The sequence below is a fragment of the Sebastes umbrosus genome, chromosome 23, assembly GCF_015220745.1.
Source record: "Sebastes umbrosus isolate fSebUmb1 chromosome 23, fSebUmb1.pri, whole genome shotgun sequence".
In the NCBI taxonomy this organism is placed as follows: Eukaryota; Metazoa; Chordata; class Actinopteri; order Perciformes; family Sebastidae; genus Sebastes; species Sebastes umbrosus.
Window position 1 is genome coordinate 2,628,713 of NC_051291.1, and position 19,012 is coordinate 2,647,724.

The 19,012-nt window shown below is 40.1% G+C and overlaps 2 protein-coding genes across 2 annotated transcripts; both read left to right on the forward strand.

The window, feature by feature from the left end:
* Window positions 1–534: 534 nt before the first annotated feature.
* cmah (cytidine monophospho-N-acetylneuraminic acid hydroxylase) lies at window positions 535–12,194 on the forward strand. The gene is made up of 14 exons (XM_037761098.1): window positions 535–784; window positions 1,450–1,541; window positions 3,428–3,537; window positions 3,637–3,827; window positions 4,296–4,376; window positions 4,486–4,552; window positions 4,685–4,766; window positions 4,846–4,983; window positions 5,576–5,711; window positions 5,962–6,105; window positions 7,914–8,088; window positions 8,880–8,996; window positions 10,541–10,656; window positions 11,958–12,194. The coding sequence occupies exons 1-14, from the start codon at window positions 579–581 to the stop codon at window positions 12,055–12,057; spliced, it is 1,755 nt and encodes a 584-aa protein (XP_037617026.1). The 5' UTR covers window positions 535–578; the 3' UTR covers window positions 12,058–12,194.
* Window positions 12,195–15,795: 3,601 nt separating this feature from the next.
* On the forward strand, window positions 15,796–18,691 carry glipr1a (GLI pathogenesis-related 1a). Its single transcript, XM_037760772.1, has 6 exons — window positions 15,796–16,099; window positions 16,417–16,668; window positions 16,835–16,953; window positions 17,437–17,522; window positions 18,109–18,135; window positions 18,429–18,691. Exons 1-6 carry the CDS (start codon window positions 15,929–15,931, stop codon window positions 18,599–18,601), a joined length of 828 nt encoding a protein of 275 aa, XP_037616700.1. The 5' UTR covers window positions 15,796–15,928; the 3' UTR covers window positions 18,602–18,691.
* Window positions 18,692–19,012: the final 321 nt, after the last annotated feature.

Genomic DNA, 19,012 nt, shown 5'->3' on the forward strand with positions numbered 1-19,012 from the left:
GTAACTATGGGAGGAAACCGAAGCAACGCCTTGAACGGGAAACCGGAGCACCAGGATTGAATAATAATAATTAAACATAATTAATATTTAATTCGCCCTTACCTAGTTTGGAGATTTATGACCTGAAGACTTTGGGTAACATTTTATAATAAGCATCATTTATAAATGGTAAATTGATAGTTTATTGAAATTGAGATAATAGTTATTTCTGTACTATTAACAAACAAAGAAATTATGATTAATAATGTTTACTAATTATTAGTAATGCCATGTTATTTTAACAGTTTATTGTTGCACAATATTTTATATACTCGGCCTGCGGTGTATGAAGAACAGTTTATTTTCTCAGTCTCAATAGATAGTCAGCTTTTAAGCCAATTTATCAATCAACGTATCAAATTTCAAGACTTAGTCAGGATTGTGGTGTTCAGAAATGGACAAAAATATGATTGACGGTAACATTTTACTGTTCCCAACATGAGGATCCTCAGTATCCTCGAAGTACAGCAGCAACTTTTCTCTGCTAAAATGTTCTTTTCTCCACTTAAAATTGAACTTGTGTCTAACGTTTAGGTAAAATGACCTCTCAAACAGCGGAGGTGCTGCTATCACTGGATGCTGAAGCAGTCAGCTCACTCAAAGAGGGAGTCAATTTCAAGAAACACCCGGAGGACGGTAAATGTTTCATCATATACAAGAACGACGACGGCCTCAAAGCGTGCAAGAACCAATGCAAACACCAAGGAGGGTTGTTCATCAAAGACATCGAAGACCTGGATGGCAGGTGAGATCATTCTGGCAGAAGCACTACGGAGGGTGGAACCTGCCACAATCATAAATAAATAAATTAAAAAATTAAAAAAATTAAAAAAATAAAAAAATAAATGACTCGATAAATAAATAAATATTTCATTAAATGTAGCAAAACTAATATTCAAAATTAATATAGCCATCAATAAATTGATCAAATATGACATAAATTCATATTTCTGTTTTAGTTTGCTTCTTTATTTATTTATCTTTGAATGAACTCCCTTATTTATTTACTCTTCTGTTAATCATTATTATTTATTATTATTATTTGTGTATTTATTTTAGTTAATTTTTAAATTTATTTAATTTATTTTTGCTTTTTAATTTATTTTAATTTATTTTTTTAAATGTGTGTATTTATTCATGTATTTCTGCATGATTTCCCCTAAATAAATATAAAGGGGAAAATAAACAGAAGAGTAAACAAATAAGGGGATTAATACAAAGACACATCAATAAAGAAGCAAATTAAAACAGAAATATCAATTTACGTCACAATATGATCAATTAATTTAATTTAATTTTTTTTTTGTCTACATTTAATGAGATATTTATTTATTTATTTATTTACAGCAGGGATTATGCTGTGTTAATAGAACTTTTCGGTAGAACTGACAGGCTGCTATGTTCCCACAGGACTGTTAAATGCACTAAACACAACTGGAAGTTAAACGTATCGACAATGAAATATGTGAATCCACCAGACAGCTTCTTGCAGGACGAGCTCGGTAAGTTCTGTACCGTGTACTGTAATCACTACTGTACTGTTGTGTTGTCAACACACTGTTGTCCTTTTGTGTGCACACGTTCATGTTTTTAACCGTCTTCTCTTTATAACTACTTCTTTATCACTGCCTCTTTATAACTACCTCTTTATCACTACCTCTTTATAACTACCTCTTTATAACGACCTCTTTATCACTACCTCTTTATAACTACCTCTTTATAACTACCTCTTTATCACTACCTCTTTATAACTACCTCTTTATGCACCATACTGTCACACTACCAGCTACTGCTGACTACCCAAACAAAGTCATCCCTCAGTGCCACAGGCACTCTGACCCATCCACCTCCCAACCTGGTTAAATAAATAAGGTGTTTGTTGGACCCATCCACCTATAAGTGGTCTTTCTCGCTTTTTATACTACTAACTCTACCGTCACATTTATACGCAGGTGCGTTTACATTGCAGTCAGTACAGGATACGTGGCGTACAAATGACACACGGAAATCAAGAAAGGCGTACTTACTGCACGCTTAACGCCTTACATGCCAGGGCTCTAGACTTTCCACTGGTAGCACTTGTGCTACCAACTTTCTCAGTTGGTCGCACCCTTTTTTTTGGGTTACAGCATGGTATTAATCAATGACCTTGCATGCTAGTAAATAACATTGACAATGCCTCGAAACTTGATAATTGCAAAATATTTTAACCAACAAGTTTAGAGTTGCCTGCAACAGACGGACCACATTGCCTACAATTAACACACAGCACAGTGTTCCCCTTGTACTGTAACCACGGGTACTGTTTTAGCCATTGTGGTTGAAAGTGGTACTTCTTTTTCTCCACCTGTCTGTCAGATAGTCTATCCGTGCCTGTTGCACATTCATCATCGGTGGAGTCTGAGTCGGCACCCCCCTTTTAGACTCTCCCTCACCGCCAGCTTCCTCCTTTCTCTCCTCATTTGTTTTTTTTAAATAATCAACGATAGACCGCTTCATTTTGGTGAACAGTGAAACTTTGGCGCCCTGCAGTGTGTGATGCACGTGAGCAGGGTCTTTAAATTGAAATTAACTTTTTTCCATTAACTGTAGTTTGTTTTTTGCCATCTGTAGTGGTTATTTGCATAAAAACATAATTATTAATTGTGATTATTTAAATATGATATGTATAATAATAATTCCCTTTTTATTATATATTTTTCGAGGAGAGAGGAAACGAGGAAACATGTTTTTAGAGACATGAGACGTCGTTTCCTCTGAAGCGTCACGTGAAGCGACGTCAGCAGCTGATCACATCTGGATCAGCTGTCAGTCTGCTTTAACAGCTGTTATCAGAGCAGCAGTGTTTCTCTCTGTAGCCTGTTATCTGTTTAACAAACACCTGCACATGAATAACAGCTGCAGTCTGTATTTATACTGTGGACTGAGTCCTGCTTAGAGGACCAGGAACCATCTCTACTGGATCAATATCTTTATATTATTTATTCATTATTAGCGTCTGTAGTTATTGATATTCTGACAGTAGAAGTTATGTATTAGGCTGAATGTTTCAGGGAAAAGTGAAATGATATAACTCATATCAAACCCGACGTTCAGGAATTATCAGCCTCATGTGACTGAATGGAAAAGAGGATAAATTATGTAAAAGGTGTAAAAGACAGACCCTCCTTCTCTCTCTGACTTTAACTGGATACTTGATAAAAGTTATTGAGTGAAATAACAGATCATCAAAAGATTTTGATCTCTTTTTAAGGTGTATTGGTGTTGGGATGTGTTTAAGCTACTGGATGCCTAAATTTCCTTCGGGATCAATAAAGTATTTATCTATCTATCTATCTGAGTTCTGCAAATCCAGCTAAACACATATGTTATGTTATGTCACATACAGAAGTAGAGATTTTGGATGATGGGGGTCTTCAGCTGGTCGAGTTGAACCCCATGGACCCCTGGCTGGCTGACCCTCGAGAGCCTGTGGAGCTCCAGGAAGGAGAAGTGAAAGTATGTATCTCGCTGTCTACTTTTTACTTTTTACTCTCTTATCACAGTTTGTCAGATCTGTCCATTGTGACACAACAGAATTGTTAACTTCCCACCCAGGTGACGTACTTGACCCACGCCTGCATGGAGCTGCAGCTGGGACAGAGGCGGTTCATGTTTGACCCGTGGTTGAAGGGTCCTGCGTTTGCCAGAGGCTGGTGGCTTCTCCATGAGCCTCCAGCAGACTCCCTGGACAGACTGTGTGCAGCAGATCTCATCTACATCAGCCATATGCACTCTGACCACCTCAGGTAAACCCCGTCAGTGTTGTTAAATATAGGTACTGTTGTCACCCCTTAAAGTGGAAGTGAATCAGTCAACCAAGTTAAGCTGGCCAAGCTAAAGCGACATCTGATTACCAAGCACCCGGAATATCAGGGCAAAAAAAAAGTGAAAGTTGAAAATACAAATAGTTCCAATGGCAGTACAAATGGTTGTAAGCATTATGCTTTATCGGTGTTACGATTATGAGGGGGTCCTTTAAGGGGTCCCTAGCCCCAAAACGTTTGAGAACCCCTGCTTTAACGTATGGAGAGGGGGCTGCCTCATAAGAAGCGACCAGAGCAGCTGGGGGTTTGCTGCCTTTTGGTGTTTGGTCAGGGAATTTCATTCACTTATAGTTTTAACTTAAAATGAACTTAAAAAGGCGTCAACATTTAGACAGTTTGTAAAAGAACATGTACTGTCCTGGGATCTGACCTGTCCTGTTTCTTTTCTAGTTACCCCACACTGAAAGCTTTGTCAGAGAGAAGGCCAGATGTCCCCATTTACGTCGGGGACACATCGAGACCTGTCTTTTGGTTAGTAAAGCGATGGAGCTCAGTTTAATCCATTACATCTATTATATTAGAAACAGATTGTTTATGCCACATTTATCCACATGTCTCTCTCTCTGTCTTAATGCAACAGGTATTTGGAGCAAAGCCAAGTCAAGTTGACGAACATCAACGTTGTTCCTTTTGGTGTCTGGCAAAATGTAACTCTCTGCTGCTCACGTCTGGTCAAAGGGCGATAAACAGAACACCCTTTCATGAAATGTGTAATGAACTAGAAATGAAACTACACAATACTGTCATTAGTCACAACCCCGACCCTTGGTCTCCCTCAGATTGACAAAGACCTGAGATTCATGATCCTGATGGATGGAGTGCATCCCGAAATGGACACCTGCATCATTGTTGACTATAAAGGTGAATACATTTAAATACCAGTTGCAGACTAAAACATATTCATACGATCGGTTTGTTAAAATGTGTTTGTCGATTGCAGGTCACGTGATCCTCAACAATGTGGACTGCACCAGGCCAAACGGGGGCAGGCTACCGCAGAACGTGGACTTAATGATGAGTGACTTCGCTGGGGGTGCATCTGGATTCCCCATGACCTTCTATGGTGGGAAATACAGCGGTGAGGCTCACTTCAGTGGTTGGGAATTTCACCTCATACTGCACGCCACACTATAGACCCTTTTTTGTGTCGACGTCATGATGACGTCACAGGGTTAGCTGGAGGCAAGACAAAGCAAACACTGGAGGCTAAAGTCACTCATCTAAAATGTAATCTTGTTGTGTTGTTGGGTGCCAGAATTGAGATATTGCTGACATCTGAGATGACAAACTGTGATTCGAGGCTCTAGCGAGCTACAATATTGGAGAAACGTTACAGAGATTAGCTTCCCTTTCTCTCCGTCTCTGAAACGCTTCGCCGATATTGTACGACCCTCTTTTTGACTGACTTTACTGAAGGATAGTTAACTATAGACATCCAAAGATTTATACGCCCTCAATTGATCTTTACAGCGCTGCCGTTGGCTGCCAGCCACATGCATGTGAGAACTATGTTTGTAGAATGACGCTGAACTGAACTGACTTCAAAGAAAAAAGAGTCCTGCCAAAATATAGATGCGGTTTAGCAACGGCACAGTATGTCTATTATGTACCACACTGTCTGCATAACAGCATTTATTCAAGCAGATGACAGTGTTTTTGTCTGTGCCCAGATTCCTGGAAAGCGGGGTTCATCAAGAACGAAAGGAAGAAGCTGCTGAACTACAAAGCTCAGCTGGTGAAGTCCCTGCAGCCGGCGATCTACTGCCCGTTCGCTGGCTATTTTGTGGAGGCTCATCCATCAGACAGGTAGTACAGAAGGGTTGGCCAGAATCTGTGCAATATCAGTGGACGATAAATAAATTTCAGAGAAAGAGAATTGGGCTTTGAATGGACGTTAATATTTTCCATGACGTCACAGTTGATGCAGCTGCTATGTTTAACTCTATATCAGACTTCTCTTGGAAAATAAACTATAATATGAATAAACTGCTGAATCGTGATAACATGCACAAACATGAGTCCTTGTACGGTAAAAGTGTCTCTACTGTGTGTCTAGATACATAAGGGATACAAATGTTAAGAACAGTGCAGAGGACCTCAATGCGCTCATCAATAAGGTCGCACCGGACATCAAGACATGGACGCCCAAGCCGGGCGCTGTGCTGGACCTTGGCCTCGCTCTGAAAGACCCCACTAACAGGTTGACAACACCTCAAGCTCTGTGTGTGTGTGTGTGTGTGTGTGTGTGTGTGTGTGTGTGTGTGTGTGTGTATGCGTGTGTGTGTGTGTGTGTGTTTTATCTCACATGAGAAAGCAAAAGACTGTTTGACTCAGTGATTACATTACCACTAGATAAATCATGAAAATTTAAACATACATGTCTTTAGTTTTGGTCATCATTTCTACTGGGTATGATAACATTCTGTTCACATCGGTTGAGATGTGGGAACACGTTGGCATTGCCACAACGAAGAAACGCGAGCAGTCAGATGATCAGACGATCTAAACCACTTTATGTAGTGGTAAAACTAAAAGTGAGCACATCTGAAATGTCAGTAACCGTCTCTTATCGCACAGGAAAGGTTGATCCAAGAAGTCCGGCATGTAATCTGTGATGGATGTTTCAGCAAAAGTGCAAAGAGTGGATTAAACTGTGTTTTGCTGCTCAATCATAAGCTGCAAATGTTAGCATGTCCAGCTAACTATCTTACTACCTACAATAGTAATGCCAGCATAGGGTTATTTACTTGTATGTCCTACGCATATCTCGAGAACCGTTCATCCGATCTACTTCACACTTGGCGGGTGTATTGCTGGGGATCCAAAGACGTGCAGTGTCGAAGCTGGTACAATTTGGAAACGCGCAACTTTCAATATTAATATTAATGAGTCCTAAAACCCAGAAATGAGTTAGCGTTTTAGCACTTCCTGTTCCCTCGTCTGGAAGTTGATGGGTTTCTTTAATGGGTTTATAGTTAGATGCTTGAAATAAGGTCTGCGGTTAACACAAGAACAACACATATAAAATACGTCAGTAAATATCCCATAATCCCATAATCCAAAACCCAATGGAAAAATCCCATTGGCGTTTTGTCAAGGGAACCAGGGTGATGCCAACTTCCTGGTTGGCTGACAAAAATACGTCATCCCTGGAGCACTCTGTTGGCTAACGTTACATTACTTTGTGGGGTTACAGGTTACATTAGGAAAAGCTCTGTTGCCAGGATGCTGACTTGGTCTTGGAAAATTTAGGTTTAGCCTCAGTCTTTTAGTTCAATATTACATATGTAGCCATTAATTGTATATTTAAGAGCCTACATGTTTTTAAATGAGTCAGTCGGAGAACGCGTTTTCAAACCAACTGCATTAGCATTAATTAGCTAGCTAGCTACAGCTGATAAAACCTGCCAGCAATGGTTGTCTTTTCAACAAGCTAAATCGACATTTGCCAGCTAGAAGCTTTTGGAGGATAAAGGGTAAAAGAGTATCATCCGCTGACTGTTTACTGCAAAAGATAACGCAAAACAGTGCACAGTGAATAGATTCAAAAGCTGAATTGTAGTATATATAGTCAGACACAAAGGTAGGTTGATGTTATGGGTTTCATTTTACAAGATACCGGCAGATTAAATATGTAGTATTAATGGACGTTTTGTTAGTACTCCGTTAGCACAACATTAACTAGCTTATCTTTGTCCGGATGATTGTGTAGTTGGCTTGTAGATCTTAATGTCGTATACATACCCATCGGCCTCCAAAGATACAATACACTACCCTCCAAAAATGGCGGCACGACCCCAAATGCTCCGCGATTCCCATTCCCTATTAACATGGTGAGTGTGATGTTATTATTACTAATAGGAATGGTGGCCAAACTACAAAGAAAAAACATCCAAATGGTAATACATTGAAATTATCCTTTAAACTGCTCATATGACGACCAATAAGTTCTATAAGTTTCACCTTATTTTTATGTGAATATTTCCTTTACTGCACTGCCAAACATAGTGAGGCCATCACCAATCCCCCAGCCAGTGCTAAAATCTACAAGGACAGTTGGGAGTTCGACTTGTATGTGGATGAACTGAACAGCGCCATCAGCTGTGAGATATTTAAACGTCCGAGCTGGACCCGGTTTTACTACACCTGGGCAGGCTTTCAAAACTACAACCTAGTAGTGCGGGTAAATATATACTTGACAAACAAGATCCTCTGTGTTCTTTTTGAAACTCGGACACTTCTAGCTGTTCTTTTGCATAGACTTTCCTGAGCAATGGAGCATGTTAATGTGGTCTGACCTTTGGGTGGCACAAACTTTGTTCTGGTGCTTTGTTCTACTTGAGAATCATGGCGTAGAAGAACAGCAGCATCCCCGGTTCAATTCCAGCCAGTGGCCTTTGCATGTCATCTTACCTCTCTCCTGTCATTTCCTGTCACCCCTCTAATTCCTGCTACCTTCTCTGTTCATACATCAAGGTGCACCATTGACCTCTGGGTACGATACATATTCAAGCATAGGTTTTTTTTGTAGTTTAATAGTTTAAGTTGGAGAGAACTAAGTAGCTTTGAAAGGTTTAAAAACAGCTTCCTTACAATGTTCTTGGCTAAAGATATGCATCATCTGTAGGGGTGGAACGGTTCACAAAATTCACGGTTCGGAGATATTTCTTTCTGTACCAAAGTGGTCGACCGACTGACCGACCATTGCTATCTCATCAGAGCTAGCAAGGCCATGAAAGGACATGTGGAGGTCATATCGTGCAACGTAGAGATTTTAAAAGCCAGCGCTCTGCTCGGTTTCCTCCTCATCATCTTTTTTCTTTCCTTCCAGCTCTGATTTGTCCTCCTTTGCTGATTTCTTTCAGAAGCCCCGGTCTGTGGGCTTATTATGAACTGTGACTTCTTTTTATTGCTTGTTCAAAGTGGATGTCTGTTTGATGAAATGCAAATGTCCCAACATGTACTATATTCAAGGTGATTGAGACAGATGACAACTTTGAACCCCTCACTGACGGCTACGACTACTTGGTGGACTTTTTGGATCTGTCGTTCCCCAAGAAGAGACCTGACAGAGAGCACTCCTACGTAGAGGTGAGACACACTACAGCATAACAGAGCTTTTGCAAATATTTTAACTTTACTACCTAAAAAGCATCTATTAGAAGACACTAAAGGAACAAGAGAGGTAGAAGATCTTATAATCAACGTGTTTCCATTTCCCTTAAAAATGGACGATGGATCCAGTAAGAAACACACAACACAGTTTACATGAGTACAAACAAACTGATGGCTGACAATGTCAAAGCAGACTGAGCATCTTAAGGCAAACCAGTCCTCCCATTGGTTTGAATGTGGGTAGTACGTTTAGGCTGCGGTGGTTGGGAGCACAGGGGATGCCGGGAAAAAGAAACGCAGCGACCTGCAGCAAAAAGCTGAAACGGAATCAACTTTTGGAGAAACGTAACCCGACGTCACGCTGCATTTAAGTCGTATATTAGTATGTTTATAGTGTATTTTAGTATATTCTTTATAATGTGTATTTTATTGATGGATGTATCTCTCTCTCTTCTAGTGTTGATGATGTATATTTATTATGTATTTGCTGCTGTAATTGGGATCAATAAAGTACATCTATCCATCCATTCATCCATCCATCTAACCGTCCATCATCTATCTATCCATCCAAGCATTTTCCATCATCTATCCATCATTTATCCATCCATCCATTTATCCATCATCTATCCATCCATCCATCCATCTATCTATCCATCTTTCCATTTATCCATCATCTATCCACCATCAATCAATCCATCCATCCATCCATCTATCTATCCATTTATCCATCATCTACCAATCCTCTATCCATCATATATCCATCATCTATCCATCCATCCATCCATCTATCTTTCCATTTATCCATCATCTATCCATCATCTATCTATCTATCTATCTATCTATCTATCTATCTATCTATCTATCTATCTCTCTATCCATCATATATTCATCATATATCCATCCATCCATCCATCTCCCATCTATTCATCCATCCATCATTATCTATCCATCTATCCATCATCTATCAATCTATCTATCTACCCATCAATCAATCCATCCATCCATCTATCTATCCATTTATCCATCCTCTATCCATCCATCCATCCATCCATCTATCCATCTATCTATCTATCTATCTGTCTATCTGGAAACCAGATACAGGAAACCACCAGTAAAGTGTGGGCCCTGGTTGGTTTCAGGTGGTTGTCAACATGTTTTGGTGATCTATATCACAGAGGTTAAAATTGTCCAGAGGATCCACTTCTCCAAATCTCTGTGTATCAGTCGTCTGACTCACCGGATGTAGTCTGTGGGTATGAGCCTACCATTAGCTAAATATTTCATGTGGCACTCTCCTACCCAAGAGCACCGTCGCTGCATCCTGGACTTGTGATCGGTTTAAAGAAATACAAACAAGACAGAGCAGACAGAATTTTCTCCAGCACCGTGTCTGGCTATGTGAGACGAGTCTATCAGTATCACCGTTATGTGTAAATCGCTATCTTTCAGAGAGTTGGAAGAGAGGCGTGTTGCTTTGACGGAGCAGTAACTCTGATGTTTCTTTGGTTTCCTCCTTAAAGGTTAAAAACAGGATTGGGGTGATGAGGTACGTGGTGCTGCACGGTCGTCTCTGGGATGATCTGTACATCGGCTTCCAGAACCGCATAAGCCGAGACCCGGATATCTACCATCACAAGTACGCACACTTTATCTCGTATAGAAAACACCAGACATTTGCTACTGATCACAAAAGAGGAGACGTTCAGGTAACACTTTATAATAACCACCGCGAATAAATGGTACATTGATAGTTAATTAAACTTTAGTTTATTGTTATTTTATGTTAACAAACAATGAAATGATAATAATGTTTACAAAGTATTAGTATGCTATAATCAATGTTATTTTATCAGTAGTTTATGTAATATGAAATAATTAGTTTATAAATTATATATTGTACCATAGACAATAACAATTATATTCTGATTACATTAGTAAAGTATTTATTAACAGTTAATTGTTGCACACATTATTACATTTTATATACTATATTAAGTATTTGCTAGTGATTACCAAATGATTTGTAAAGCTTTAAGAAACTGTTAAATTTGTAAAACATCTATAAACGTTACATAGATAGATGGACCAGAAACCAATTATTAACCATTGACAAAGTATTAACTATACAAATAATTAATGTTTATAATAATTAAATAAATAATTAAAGATGCGTTACAAAGTATTTATTAAGCATTTAACAAGGTATTATAATCATCAGTTGCAACTTTATAATAAACATCCAAATAATGTTTATAGATGTTTTACAAACAATTTCTTAAAGGTTTACAAATTATTTCGTAATAATTAACAAATACTTAAAATAGTATATAAAAGTGTGCAATAATAAACTGTTAAAATAATAAATTATAGCATTAATAATAATTGGTAAACATTATTAATTATCATTTAATTGTAACAGTAAAATAACCATTAAATAATGTTAAATTAGCTATCAATTTATTTATATACCATTTATTAATGACGGTTATTATAAAGTGTGAAATATTACAGTATGCATCGCTGGACACTACGGCGGTAAAATATCCCACAATTCAATGCGGTAGTGACGACAACGTTCATAACGGATGTTGACGGACAGTTCTGTAACATCATTAACACTTCAATTTAAGTATAAGATTTCACTTTGCTATAGACGTTATATATATTTTAAATTAACTCAGATTATGATTCTCACAATACGTCGTTTTGGGCACATGATGCTGGCACGGGTTACCATGCCAACCAACAAGAAGGCTCTCAGGAAGTGACAGCGTAAATCACAGCTCAGTGCGTCCAAATAGATACATACTACTGTTTATTCACACAAAAGTATGAGATTTAGGATGAAGCCAATATGTTTACTGTTGCTTTGATTCATTGCGACGCCCACTTATAGTAAATGTTCTGAACTTTAATCTGTCATGTTGGACTCTACAGGTTCTGGAACCACTTCCAGACAGAGCTACCAGCTCGCGGGCCAGACTGGGACCAGTTCCTGCAGCAGGAGACCTCCATCCAGGAGCCTGACCCACCATAAGAGTGGCGCTGCGTAGTGTCATGAATATGGATTATCGGTTTATGAAGATCACTAATATTTGTTAATGTTAGATTTACAACATGGGAGTGGGTAAATATGCTGCTTTATGCAAATGTATGTATATATTTATTATTGGAAATGAATTAAGGACACAAAACAAAGACAGATATTGTCCAGAAACCCTCACAGGTACTGCATTTAGCATAAAACAATATGCTTAAATCATAACATGGCAAACTGCAGCCCAACAGGCAACAACAGCTGTCAGTGTGTCAGTGTGCAGCGTCCTCCGACCGCGGCCAACACTGTTTAACAGACGGGCTTCACTAGATACAACCAAGAGGTTTTGGTGCTTCCGTGTAGTTTGTGTTGGAGTCTGAGTCTGAACAGCGTAGCCACACAGGAGCGCGCATGGGACACCGACCCGGATTGATTTATACGTGTAAGAAGTTACAAACAGTCCCTTTAAAGGGACTGTTTGTAACTTTTTAGGCGTATAAATCGTACCGGGTCGGGACACATGCGCGCTCACGAGTGGCCGCTGTCTCTCCTCCTCTGCCTGCTTGCCTTCACTCAGACACTGCGTGCATTCTCATGTACTCGCTCCACCTCTAGACGTGAACGCGCGCTCACTCCACACTGCAGAAGAGTTAGTTTAGCTCTGAGAATATCTAGTGAATGTACAGTGGACGTTTGTGCAGAAATAACTGCTGCAGCTCCTCCAGACCAACAGAGGTTTCCCGTGTCTTGTGAAGTGACGGAGCTCCGCAGCGAGAAACGTTATCGTCTCCGACCGGGTGCCGGTGTCTCCCCCGTTCCCTCCGGCCGCGATCGTGAGGCTGAGGCAGGAAAAGCCAACACTAGGATCAGCATTGATTCATGGAGAGACCTCCGTCTGGTCAGCTAACATTACTGCCAAGCAGCTGAAATATAGAGTGATATTGTGGTTTTAGCTGACGTCTGTCGTCTCACTGTTTTGAGCGATGCTCGTTCATGTCTATGTAGAGCGAGCACAAGCGCGAGCAACAGGACGCTGACTTTAGTTGACTTCACGGCCACAGGTGTCGCTGTTAACAAGCATTACTGAAAGTTACAAACAGTCCCTTTAAGCATTGAGTTGAAAAGGATTATTTGTTGCAGCGTGACTGCACCAAAACATCAGAAAAACATATTCCAGCAGGTTTCAAGTTGCCTACTTTGTGTAGCAGTCGGTGAGGAGGGTTTTACTCAGCCATAAAGGAAGATTGATGATTCTCTCTAATGACCAGTTACCGCAGCACTAATGCTGGAAATGAATCCTGCTTTCTCTGATGCACAACTGACTGTAATTGATCTAAGTGGATTTATATGAAAGAGTTTCTCGCACTAATGTGTACGGGGATGCTCACAGAAAAGAGCAGGGAAGCTTTCCTACAATGGCTTGTGTTTGTATTTCAGTTAATCATATACAGTATATAAGAGCAAGAACACAGTCGTATTGTTTGTATGAGCATCAATATAAAGAGGGAATTTTAACGTCACTGTACGTCACTGTGCAATAACCCAAATATGCAAATACTGAATAAAAAGATAATAATGTAAATACAAAGCTGTAGGTAACCGGAGGGAAAGGTTCAGTGTGTTAGTTTACAATGTGACTGAGGACATCTGCTGGTCACTTTCAAAAAGACAGTTATCAAGATATTCTACACTATTTGTTTTGGATTTCCAAACAAATTATATATTGTTCAAGCTGAGGTTCTAAAACATATTTTTCTTTCTATTTTCTGTTAAAATGAACTGATTGGAGTGGATTTGCAAAAATAAACAATAAATTCTTTGGTGGATTTCTTTCAATATTTATTCAACTTGTGAGGTAAATAGTTTAGTTAAAGATGAGAAGACCTTGTCTAATTATAATTCAAGAATACTTAAATATACTTTTCTTAAGTATATATTGATCAGAAGATTAAGTAGAAGTAGGCCTATAAGCCAAACACACTTAGACTTTTCTGTATACTAGTCAGTATAAGCCAAGTATACTTAAGTATATAAAAAGTTAACTGAAAGCATCGAGTGTGTTCCAATCCACGTACTTCTGTACTTACACTTACTATTTTGAGTGCATAAGTGCGTTCACACTGGGAAGTACGGCAAAATGCAGTGCACTCAAAGTACCCGGATGTTGTACTCAAAACGGTCAGATCGTTGAGTGTGGACCGCTGGACACTTTTCACACTCAATTGTCGCCATCTTGGCTACGTAGCGGAAGGGGCGGAGCCACGACCACTATTCAAACATACGTAGATAACAGAATAAAACAATACGTAAACGTACCGGTGCATTTTCAGCCAACAGGAGGACACATCGTAGACGACCACGTTGGAAACGTAATTTCCACTCTGCTTTAATTCTTTTCGCCACTGAGTATTCGATTTGAGACGATTCTACCCCGTTGAAATTTACACACTATTCAAGTACAGATTGCACATAGTGCACTACATTGAAGTGTACTTCAGGAAGTACGTTTATTGGAACACACTCATAATCTCTTATTTTAAGAAGAAGTATACTAATAGCTCACTTGAATAAACTTCTTTTTTGTAAGGCAGTAAGGGAATCACTGCTGAAGTGTGTGTAGTTTCAGGACTTAAACTTGCATGCTGTTAAATGTTACAGCTGCTAGGTGGCGTAAGAGAACACTAGAATATACTGTATGGGGAAGCTGCTTTAGTAGTTTCAGAGTTGGATTGAAGCCGTGTTGTGTTGTGCGACTGGACTGAAGAAACCTGTGTTATTTCGACAGACTCGCGTTTGGTTAGTTACGGAATGCGACAAAAACTACTCGCAATATACCACGACAATACTACACACCAATTCCAAGCATGAATTAAAGCAGCAGTAGGCAGGTTGGACCAAATATGATTCAAAATGGTCACTATATAAACGAGAAAGGTGGTGACCTTGCCGTCATGTTGAGATCAGTTGAAGAAATACCAAGCACCGCCCACCAGCCAGAGAAAACTCTCTCATTTTACAGCTAAACGGTGCACTACAAGATGTTTCTGGAAACATTTGAGGAGAGAAATAGGCATTAAAGTAACAGAATATTGATTCATATTTGATCAGCGCTGCCTAGTTTGACCACTTGATCGGAGTTTGCGAGTGATTGATAGCTGCCTCGGTTGAATGAACAGCCAATAGGAACGCTTTCTCTCTCTGAAATGACCTGTGATTGGTCAAAGTCTCCCGTCACGTGCTAGATGTTTTAAAGCCTGAAAACAGAGCCATGAGGAGGTGCAGAAGTCTAGTTGTCTCTCAGAACACTTGAATTACAATATGCTGAAAGGTTATTATGGATTTGTTGCCCAATGATACCAAAAATATTCTGCCTACTGAAGCTTTAAGTTTGTGCAGTCAGGATGCTGACTACAAAAAAAATGCTTGATTCTGAGTATGCTGTTGTGCACTAATGTCCCACAATGCAATGCAACAAAAAAAAGAAGCAACTTACAGCTGCAAATAAATAAATAGCAAATGATGAAAAGACAGCAATATACTGTCCATCATAGTGAAACTGTCCATCATAGTGAAACTGTGAACGTGCACAAGCTTGATTTCCACTTCCAGTTTGCCTTAAATGGACACAGAAGAACACCTGAAAGCAACTGACTGCAAGGAACAGTTGTTGAGGTTCTGACATCACACTCCGATCACTATAGCAACATCATTGTTGTGAAAAATGACAGTTACAAATGCTTCTCAAAAACACTGGCAGCCCATACATCCGGTTTCTCTTGAGTGAGTTAATTTCCTGTTCCAGTTTCACGGTGTATTTCTCAAACTGCAGCTGCAGTGCCTTCTCGGGTGGCGTTTTTTTATTCTCTGCAGCATGATGAGCGCGGTGCAGATGTTGCTGTGGGCCTGGATTATCCTGGAATCAGGGTTGTGTTCGGACTTGCTGCCAGAGATCACTGATGGGAAGTTCATTGAAGAATGTGTGAGGGAACACAACAGGGCGAGGTCGGCCGTCGATCCGCCTGCGAGTGATATGCTGTACATGGTAGGCATTTTGATTTCTCACTATCTTTTCTCACGATCATAAAAAAATGACAGAAGTTCAGCAGTAAAGCGACCTCACCGACAACCGCAATGTGTTCATCCAATGGGTAAGGATTTAAAACTCTGATTAATGTAATGCTCAAGTAAACTGAGCATGACTTCCATTCATCTCCATTGTATCGGAGAAACTTTAAAAACCTGGACAAATACCATGAGGAGGACGTTGGGAAGGAGACAACCCTTTAAGAGCTTAAGTTTAAAAAGGTGGGTCATTACAAAAGGACAGCTGCTTCATAATCTTTACCTCTGTTCACTCAGACATGGGATGAGGGCTTGGCCATTACTGCAAGAGCGTGGGCAAGGCACTGTGTGTTTAAACACAACATCTACAGCGGAGTTGTCCGCCGCATGCACCCTACCTTCTCCTCTGTAGGGGAGAACATATGGGCAGCCTACCCACCATCGTATTTCAATGTGGCACGGGCCATGAAAAGTTGGGTGGAGGAAGAAGAACAACATTACGACTTCAACGCCAACACCTGCACAAAAGTCTGTGGACACTACACTCAGGTGAGTGTGCACTTTTCGTTGAAACATACTGATAACTTGTGCTCTTTTTCTCTGTTTGTGTTGAAATGTTTAAAAGAGGTCAGGGACCAAAAATGAAAGAGGAACTGCTCGTGAAGTTTTTATATTTGGTCTGCATTGCACAATTTAACCCTTTCGTTGCTTCCAGGTCGTGTGGGCGAGCAGCTACAAGGTCGGTTGTGCCGTCCAGCTGTGCCCAAACGGTGTCAAAGAGACAAACTTTGCTTCTAAAGAGGGTGTCATTTTTGTATGCAACTATGCTACAGCGTAAGTTGAACACGTCTACCAATACAGACTTCAGAGTTTGTGACTTATAAAACTGTTTATATTCAAGCGTGGGTTAAAAACGGTTAAAAATGTTGGATAATAGTTTACAAAAATGGTCACCTGTCCTGTCAAGATTTTAAAATTTGTATTTTCCTTTGGTGACATCTTTCACACGGCTTCCTCATTAGCATTTCTCTGCTGGTGTTTGAGGATGTGGTTAGGTTAGGGGGTTCAGCCCTGGTTTCATGTGAACATGACAGAGCAACCACTAAAGCAAGGTTCAGTACAGTAAAGCAACAAGGCCGGCAGTGTTCTCTGCTTTTCATGGTTATCAACAAATCACATTGAATTATCAAAACCAAACATGACTCACTCAACCGCTATAAATACTCGCTACTAGAGCACTAAATCCAGAACCTTTTAGTGCATGTTCGTGCCCCAATATGTGAGAGTGATTTAACTTGATGATGGTTCTTTGTGCAGGGGTAATGTGAACAGAAGGCGACCGTATAATAATCAAGGGGCAGGCTGCTCTGGATGTAAAGACACCTGTGAGGAGAAACTCTGCCGTGAGTATTTGGTCCACTTTTTGGTTAAAAAATAAATCTCCATATCCTGATTTTGAATAGAGTTGTGCAGAGATGACGTATTCTTGTAGACCAACGTCACGTTCCCTTGACAAAAACACAACGGGATTGTTCCATTGGGTTTTGGATTATTGCAGAAAATAAACTCTGTGGCAAACAAACGTTTATCATACTTACACGTTTTGTTCCGTAAAATAATCTCCACAAATTAACACCACTTTTATGATTTCTGAAGTGTAAATGCAACCGCCGGCAGTAAAAAGCTAACGTTAGGCTATAAACAAACTACACCACGGTCGCGTGAGCGCCAGTAAACACAACGAGGCTGTGAAGGAGGACGAGTCGGCGTGATGGCGTTTATTAGTCTCATTTAGTCACTTGTTAGCAACCGCCTGTTTTAAGACACATTAGAACTTCAACACATTCCTCAGACATTCAAGCATCCAACTAAAAACCCATTGACTTCCAGATGAGGGAAAAACCTGAGAAATAAATCTAAACGATATATCAATGTTTTTGCTCAAGAGAAGTCGGCATTTTAACCTTTTCTGTCTTAATGTCTTTGCAGGAAGCCAAGAACGAGATTCACCGAAAAGTAAGTGACGGCACACAATCCGGGAAATACGGTTTGAAGCAGAGAGATGCAATCCAGACGGGTTTTCAAATACACACCCAGACTAGGGATGTCACGATACTCCTTTATTACCGTTTTCATACTGTTTTTTTTTACAATATGGGACCTTTAAAGCATGTAAACGTGTTCTAGTAGAAACCCAAAATACAAGTCTTAACCTGGAAATGCGCCGATATATCCCCTTTAAAAAGTACTTCTGGTTCAAACATGATGTTAGTAAAGAAGTACGTAACACATTCCATCCGTGTTTCTAGGTTACAACTGGACCCCAGACTGGGACCCTGCTCCAAGTCACAACTCTGCCACGGCTCCCAGCGGCTACAGCTATGTGACTATTCTGGCAGTCCGGCCCATTGCCCTCGTCTTCACCTTCATCACAGCGTATGCAGTCCACCACTTTTATCCCGATGTCTTCTGCTATGAATAGACCACCTGCAGTGATCTGAAGGACATGGACTAATTCAGCTAGTGCTAAGATGAAGGTGCAAGTTTAATTAAACGTACATACATAACAATACATGTAAGTGCATGCTTTTTACCCACCAGCTTCTTTGGGTCGTGTCTAGAAGGTAACCCACAAGTTGCGACACTCTCCGGAGATGGTTGTGACCTCGAATAGTTGAGGTTAGGACAGGTCGTCGGGCGTCAAGTCTAGTGAGTTTTCAGACTGTTTGCAACTTGTGGGTTACTTTCTACACACGACCGCTTCTTTTGTAGTGAGCCGCTAGCCGCAGATTTAAGCCACCAGACAGGAAACATGCAGTTTAGGTTGTAGCGGGCTCAGTTTTAAAGTTAGAGTGAAGATACTGGCACCATGTCATACTAGCTTGTCGGAAAG

Coding starts and splice junctions, on each gene's coding strand:
- cmah (XM_037761098.1), top strand. CDS start 579: ATGACCTCTCAAACAGCGGAGGTGCTGCTATCACTGGATGCTGAAGCA. Junction 785..1,449: donor ATCGAAGACCTGGATGGCAG/GTGAGATCATTC, acceptor ATGTTCCCACAG/GACTGTTAAATGCACTAAAC. Junction 4,377..4,485: donor ACATCGAGACCTGTCTTTTG/GTTAGTAAAGCG, acceptor TTAATGCAACAG/GTATTTGGAGCAAAGCCAAG.
- glipr1a (XM_037760772.1), top strand. CDS start 15,929: ATGATGAGCGCGGTGCAGATGTTGCTGTGGGCCTGGATTATCCTGGAA. Junction 16,669..16,834: donor TCTGTGGACACTACACTCAG/GTGAGTGTGCAC, acceptor CGTTGCTTCCAG/GTCGTGTGGGCGAGCAGCTA. Junction 17,523..18,108: donor CTGTGAGGAGAAACTCTGCC/GTGAGTATTTGG, acceptor ATGTCTTTGCAG/GAAGCCAAGAACGAGATTCA.